The following is a 7,881-nucleotide window of genomic DNA, read 5'->3' on the forward strand; positions in this document are numbered from 1 at the left end:
AACAGCACAGCTGATTTAGTTGGCCTATTAGTTCAAATCAGCTGAGAGCAATCTGGGGAAAAAACTGTAGTTAATATGATTAAAAATATCTGGCAGGGGGCTTCCCTGGTGGTGCAGTGGTTGAGAATCTGCCTGCTAATGCAGGGGACATGGGTTTGAGCCCTGGTCTGGGAGGATCCCACATGCCGCGGAGCAACTAGGCCCGTGAGCCACAACTACTGAGCCTGCGCATCTGGAGCCTGTGCTCCGCAACAAGAGAGGGCACGATAGTGAGAGGCCCGTGCAACGCGATGAAGAGTGGCCCCCGCTTGCCGCAACTAGAGAAAGCCCTTGCACAAAGACCCAACACAGTGAAAAAAATAAAATAAATAAAAATAAATTAAAAAAAATATCTGGCACATAAATGCCAGTTGTACTGAAATAGAAAATATTTTGGCATTTAAGGCAACACCTCTAATAAATGTTAGGTTTGTCACCACATGGTAAAGACAAAATTCAATTAAAAGATACTTTACAGACCTCCATATAATTTTTCTACATTGGAATATTTTTAACAGACCCCATATTCTTAGAGGTTACGTTTTCAGTCTGCAGAATTTAAAGATAACAATACACACCGATGAGCGCTCACTATGATTTACATTCTGTGTGCTACGCACTTTACATTATCTCACTTAATCCTTACACAATTCCTATCATACAGGTTCTGATATAATCCCTGTTTTACAGATGAGGAAAGTGAGGGTCAGAAAGATTAAGTGACTTGCTCAAGGTCATAGGGCTGATGGGTGAAAGAGCCAGGACTTAGGCCAGAGATATCTGACTCCAGAACTGGTTCTTCTGAATTGGTGAGTGTGCTTTTCTGTGTAATAAATTAGCAAGTAGAATGAGCTTTAAATATAGTATGGGAAGAGCCATGTCAAGCAGATAAAACAAGATAACTTTTCAAAGGCTTTTCACCCACTCTGTCTCATTTCATTATCACAACATCCCTTTGAGGACACAGGAGGTACTAATATTTCCACTGTAGACACAGAGTTTATATGATTTGCCCAAAAGGCGCACAGCAAGCTACCAGCAGGGCTTGTGGGGCCAAATTAGAACTCAGGTCTCTAACTTCCCTTGAAGGATGATAAATCTATGAAGTTCTACAGAAGGGGCATCCCTTGTGGCGCAGTGGTTAGGAATCCGCCCGCCAATGCAGGGGACATGGGTTCAAGCCCTGGTCCGGGAAGATCCCACATGCCGTGGAGCAACTAAGCCCGCGAGCCACAACTACTGAGCCCGCGTGCCTAGAGCCCGTGCTCTGCAACAAGAGAAGCCACCACAATGAGAAGCCTGCGCACTGCAACGAAGAGTAGCCACCGCTCTCCGCAACTAGAGAAAGCCCATGCGCAGCAACCAAGACCCAACGCAGCCAAAAATAAATAAATAAATATATATATATATATTTAAAAAATTCTACAGGAAAAGTAGTGAGAGAAATTCAAATGAGGAAAAGCAGACCCATAGGGAGCTCCGCCTTGAGTCCCTCCCAGGCTCCGAGGGGGACTTACCAGCCGGCTCCCAGCCATTCGCTTCTGCCGTCAGGGCCTGGAGGATGCCGTGGTTCTTCAACTCTGAGATCTGTAGGGGCAGCTGACCTTTAGTGTGAGGGCGGAGTCCACGTCCCCCCCACCCACACAAACAAGTCCCACCCGCTGTACCGAGTGTCCTCGAAACTGGAGGCCAGAAGAATCTAGTCTTCCCACATGGGTTGGTTAAAGCCAATCGTAAAGCGAAGCACCCGGAAAATGCCAACTATGATGGAGCAGTTCGGTGATGTGGGGACAAGTATGAATATATGCCCTCCTTGGAGAGCAAACAGACAAAAATCCTCTCAACTGAGACAGAGGTGTGTTTTCGGTATTCCCGCTGCACTTTATATTCTGCCTCATTGTAACAATTATCTTATTAGATAGAGGTTGTTTTGCATGTCTGTGCCCTCCCCACCCCCCCCCACCCAAAGTGTGAGCTACTGGAGGGCAGGGTCTGTGCCACCCTGTGTCCCGGTGCCTGGCACCACACAGCAGCAAGTAACACAAGCTTCTACCGACAGGAAGCACTGAGGTGTGGGTGATACGTACAGATATTCCCCTGAAAGCCAGAAGAGCACTGTTGTCCTCGTCACATGGTGGAGGGCACCCAGCAGACACACTTTCAACCTGCAAGACAAACCAAAGTCAGTCTCCTGGGCACGTAGTAGTCCCTCAAAGATGACAGCTTAAACGTCACACCTTTTTCCAGTAACACACACACAGAAAATGGATGAACTCCCGAGAAGTCAACTACAAGGAATACTGTAAGGGAAAACTCCTGTTTAATCGGTCTTAAAAAAAACCGCGAAAAACTTAGTTAATGTTAATATGATCTTTAAAAAAAAATTTTTTTTAATGTTATTTATTTTTGGCTGCGTTGGGTCTTCACTGCTGCACGTGGGCTCTCTCTACTTGTGGCGAGCGGGGTCTACTCTTCGTTGCGGTGCACGGGCTTCTCATCGCAGTGGCTTCTCTTGTTGCGGAGCACGGGCTCTAGGTGCACAGGCTTCAGCAGTTGTGGCACGTGGGCTCAGTAGTCGTGGCTCGCGGGCTCTAGAGCGCAGGCTCAGTAGTTGTGGCGCACGGGCTTAGTTGCTCTGTGGCATGTGGGATCCTCACGGACCAGGGATCAAACCCGTGTCCCCTGCATTGGCAGGCAGATTCTTAACCACTGCGCCACCAGGGAAGCCCAATGTTAATATAATATTATACAGATTTCCTGGCTCCGTTCAAGGTCTCAGGGCTCTGAGTAAGTAAAGTTGAGCGAAGCAGTTTCCTCACTTTTGGCCTTTCTGCTCAGCCAAACCTTCCCCCTACTGGAGCTTAAAAAACCATCTGACCAACTTTTTGCAACTCATATCACCAACACAGGGCTAATTTTCCTAATATGTTAAAAAAAAAAAAAAAAGATCCTACAAATCAGTAAGGAAAAAAACCAACCCAGTAGAAAAATTGGCACGGATATGGATGGTTTACATAAAAGGAAACACAAATAGTTCTTAAACATGTGAAGAAATGCTCAACCTTACTTATAACAAGAAAAATGTCAAATAAAACTACTCTGAGAAGTTTTTCATTTATCCTATTATCAAAGATCAAAAAGTGTGGTAACACTGTGCTGGCTAGACGACCAAGAGTTATAAGACACTGGAGAGTGAACTGGTACCACCTCTCTGGCTTGACAATACCTGATGAAATCACATATGCTGTGCACATTTGGGGCCTGCAATTTCATTCTAGGAATTTATCTAACACATACAGTCATCCATGTACAAATGACATGCTTACAGTGTTATTCATGGTAGTACTGTTTATAAAAACAAAAAGCTAGAAAAACCCTGACTGTCCACTAATGGACTTTTTATTTTATTATACTTTATATAATTTTCCCCCCAGTTTTAGAGATATAACTGACAGACAGCACTGTATGAGTTTAAGGTGTACAGCATAATGAGCTGACTTATATACATCATGAAATGATGACTACAATAGGTTTAGTGAACATCCATCATCTCCTATAGATACAACATCAACAAATAGAAAAAAAATTTTTTTTTTCCTGTGATGAGAACTCTTAGGATTTACTTTTAATAACTTTCATTTATAATATACAGCAGTGTTATCTTTATCATGTTGTACATTACATTCCTAGTACTTATTTTCTTATAACTGGAAGTTTGTACCTTTTGACTGCCTTCATCCAATTCCACCCCCACCTCTGGTAGCCACAAATCTGATCTCTTTTTCTATGAGTTCCTTTGTTTGTTTTTGTTTGTTTGTTTTTGATTTTGATTTTTTTATTTTTGGCCGCGTTGGTCTTCGTTGCTGCGTGCGGGCTTTCTCTAGTTGTGGCGAGTGAGGGCTGCTCTTTGTTGCAGTGTGTGGGCTTCTCACTGTGGTGGCTCCTTGTTGCAGAGCATGGTCTCTAGGCACGCAGGCTTCAGTAGTTGTGGCTCGCTGGCTCTAGAGCGCAGGCTCAGTAGTTGTGGCACACGGGCTTAGCTGCTCCGTGGCATGTGGGATCTTCCCGGACCAGGGATTGAACCCGTGTCCCCTGTCCCCTGCATTGGCAGACGGATTCTTAACCACTGTGCCACCAGAGAAGTCCCTATTTGTTTGTTTTTGAAGTATAATTGACCTACAACAAGGTTAGTTCCTGGTGCACAACACAGTGATTTGATATTTCTATACATTTCAAAATGATCGCCATGATAAATCTAGTTGTCACTAATGGACTAATTTTAAACAAATTAAAGCATATCCACTCAATGAGATCCTATACAGCCATAAAAAAGAGTAAGAAAGTGCTTTATGGACAACTTGGAACAATCTTCATGATATATTAAGTGAAAACACAAAGGGCAGAGTATATACACTATTTTACCATTTGAATTTCTAAAAAACACATAAATATATTTGCTTGTCTTTACAGAGACTATTTCCAGAATTATATCCAAGGAAGTAGTAACTTTGCCTCCATCAGGAAAATTGGGTAGCTGGGGGACAAGGGTGCAAGGTAGTTTTTTCACTATATGTACATCCTTTGTACTTTTGGATTTTGAACCATCTGCAGAATTATTTTCTCTAAAATAAATAAAAGAAAAAATAATAATTAAAGGAATCATTGCTTACGTCAAGGCCCGAGAATCCCAGATTGTCCTGTTACTCTAATCCCTTCCACATATTTTTGCCAACTAACACTCCTTAAACACAGCTTTGATTTTTTTGATTTCTTTTTCCCTGGGACACAAGAATGGACACCTAAACACACCACAGCTGAGCTAACTCCTCCATAACTGGCCTCACGATGCCTAAGCACTATTGTCTCCCACTTTGATCCAATGAACATATTCGCTGCAGCTCCTCTCACCTCCAGCCCTTGGGTCACGTGGTTTTCCTCCAGAATCTGCCCCCTCCTCCACCTTCTCAGTGTTTTCTGGTCTCTTCAAGATCAGTTCCACCTCCTCGGGGTGGCCAACCTTACCAACTGGGGCTACAGTGGTCCCTCATGTCTCTAAGTCTTATAGCCCCTCTGTATGTGGCACAAGGGCCTGTGCAAAAGACCCGTCTCCCCAGTCAGACTCTGCCGCTTTGAGTGCAGGGACCTTCTCGTATACTTGTTTTATATTTCTTAGACCATTTGCACAGCACTAGGCTCAAGATACATTCTCAAAAATATCTGGTAATTCATCGTGCTGAACAGCTCCCTGGAGAAGTCTGTGTGCTCAGGACTCATGTTATCCTTCCTTTCCCTCTCCAATTCAGTCCCCTCTAGTGTCCAAAGATGGATGTTCTCTGGAAGAACAGTTCACCTATCTTAGAACAGTGACAAAAACCTCCCTGGACTCCCAAAGCACAGGCTTTGTCCCCATTCTGGCCACTGAATCCCACAGGCTCCATTTAAGACTGTTTCTGGGCAAGGTAGTGAAAAAGGTAAGGAATGCAGGGTAAGCCACCAGGCTCACACAAAGACATAGCACATTGGGGGACTTCCCTGGTGGCCCGGTGGGTAAGACCCTGTGCTCCCAATGCCGGGGGCCTGGGTTCGATCCCTGGTCGGGGAACTAGATCCTGCATGCTGCAACTAAGACCCAGTGCAGCCGAAAAGAAAAAAAAAAAGACATAGCACATTGAATCAGGGGTCCTGACGATAATCAGGCCAAAACACGTGTTGGAGAGAGGAAGGGCCAGTAAGGTAAACAACCCAAATTGATAAAATACACATTTCTTGGGGGATTCTGCCTGAAATTCTCCTCCCACCCAAGCAAATCCAGACCAAAACCCATAGCCCACTTAGAAAATAAGCCGTCAGGAAAGGCAATTGACCCAGAAGTGACTAGAAGCTTCTTCTAATAGAACAAAGAGAACTATAGTGAGGATTTTTCCTACACATTTCTAAACCTCCACACCCTCTTGATGTATGCTCTGTCTTATTACTATTAACAACATAGCCCAAACCAACACCTTCTTTCCCAAACAGAAGTGCTTGCTTACCTGTCCATCTCTTAATTCTTTCTCATTATGGAAAGAGCAAGAGTTTTCATTCATGACTCAAAATCATTTGTTCAAGTGAGCTTTGTCCTTGGGCTCAGAAAGGAGTTTAATAAGGTCTGAGATTAGAAGCTCTGGGGAGAGCCCGAGATCCGACTCTTCTACCTTTGCCTTCCTTCTTGGCAGTCATTTAGACTAAGAACAAGAAAACAGTCCCTGTGTGCCATCACCAGGGTGTAGGTTTCTGTGAGTCCCGAAAGAAGTTCCTGAGCTCTCTGGAGCCTCAGCCCTGAAAAAAAAAAAAAAAAAAAAAATTAAAGAATAAAACTGGTTCCGTCATTCAGTTATGCTTCTGTTAAGAACTGACTTTAAAAATCTTCAAGCAGCTGTAAACATATTCTGAATAAACAGGCTGCTTTAGCCAAATGCCTGCCTCTTACTATCCATGTCACTGGATGGAAAGAAGGGGTCCCTACAGGAGTCCGAGGGCTGGACCATCAGTACCCAGGAGGCAGCACCACTGTAAGTGGTGGGGATCTGTTTCTGACGATGAAGTTACTGAGATCTGGGGCAGCATCTCAAAGGGCTGAGGCTAATTTAGAGTGACACGTTGGTGCGTGGTCTTAGCTGAAGTGCTCAGGCTTTGCTTAGGTCTCAGACGCAGGTTGGGCCTAATACCAGATTCGGTTCCTATGACGGTAGAAACTCAAAATGCAACACTGTGCCTACCCTTCCTCAGTTAGCACCAATATTGTACCTGTGGCAGCTGCCTAGCCAGTCTGGCTAGCTCTAAGCCCTTCCTCCCATGAGTCCACCTTAGGAAGAGGGCTGGACAGGCCCACACCTCATCGTGGGGGAAGTGGACACCATGGATGTCTGTCACAACAAGAATCTGGATAAGTACGCAGATGACTGGCAGTCATACCTCACAAACTTGGTTGACTTTTTTTTTTTTTGGCACGCTGCACAGCTTGCAGGATCTTAGTTCCCTGACCAGGGGTTGAACCCGGGCCCTTGGCAGTGAAAGCGTGAAGTCCTAACCACTGGACCGCCAGGAAATTCCCCGGACTTGGTTGACTAAGGAAGGAGGGTGGCACTGCTCTGAGGTCAGCCCTCCAGAGAATATGATCTGGGTTCCCTACAAACTGGCTGCCAGTAACAAGATGGACTCTTTGTCAGGGGGCAGGACGCACTGACTGATTCCTAACACCAAGACCAGGAACACCGCCCGACTCTAGGGCTAGACATTTGGCTCACTGTAATTGAGGGGAAGTCATGGCTCCTCAGGAACTAGCTCTCTCTGGGGTCTCAGCATCTGCCTCCCTTTCCTTTCCCTCCTCCTTGACCTCCATGACAGCATATGACCAAACACTCACACACTGGCCAACCTTGCGAAGGTGACAGGCAAGTATGGTGACAGCGATCTCAGGAAGGCTCTTCTGTTACTGGGCTCGAAATGTATCAAGCAGCGTAGATGCATGACCAGCTTTACATGCCTGCTAGCGCCTCAGTTCTGGCTGCAGCCCTGCTGGGGGCTTCAACAGGGACAGTTACTATCTGCAACAGAGAAAGAAAAGAGCAGAAACTGTCAAACAAGCAAGTACTCAAAGTCACAAAGTCACTCCTACCAATATTAGGCAAGTTCCTCATAGCTAGGCCTGAAGAAATGGCCTTCCTATAGAGATGGATCCTTTCCAAATTCAGTATTTATGGTGCACCCACTTTACTTTTTTAATTAAAAAAATTTTTTTAAATTGAAGTAGAGTTGATTTTCAATGTCACGTTAGTTTCAGGTGTACAGCACAGTGATTCA

General features: G+C 44.9%; 1 protein-coding gene across 5 annotated transcripts in view; it reads right to left on the minus strand.

Annotated features, from left to right (window-relative positions):
- ELMOD3 (ELMO domain containing 3) overlaps positions 1 to 7,881 on the minus strand; it is a 28,599-nt gene that overhangs the window by 19,961 nt on the left and 757 nt on the right. For 2 of the 5 annotated variants that reach the window (XM_036872789.1, XM_036872787.1), the window contains exons 2-5: positions 7,445 to 7,625; positions 6,072 to 6,357; positions 2,127 to 2,204; positions 1,557 to 1,626 (exon numbers count right to left, since the gene is read on the minus strand). Coding sequence is in view for 4 of the 5 variants with exons in the window: in XM_036872787.1 (XP_036728682.1) it covers positions 1,557 to 1,626; positions 2,127 to 2,204; positions 6,072 to 6,125 (202 nt within the window). In the remaining variant the exon portion in view is untranslated. Of the gene's footprint in view, positions 1 to 1,556; positions 1,639 to 2,126; positions 2,205 to 6,071; positions 6,358 to 7,444; positions 7,626 to 7,881 lie in introns of those variants that run through there. The other 3 variants (XM_036872788.1, XM_036872785.1, XM_036872786.1) reach the window with 3 other exon arrangements.

Source organism: Balaenoptera musculus, chromosome 13, assembly GCF_009873245.2.
Source record: "Balaenoptera musculus isolate JJ_BM4_2016_0621 chromosome 13, mBalMus1.pri.v3, whole genome shotgun sequence".
Taxonomy (NCBI): domain Eukaryota; kingdom Metazoa; phylum Chordata; class Mammalia; order Artiodactyla; family Balaenopteridae; genus Balaenoptera; species Balaenoptera musculus.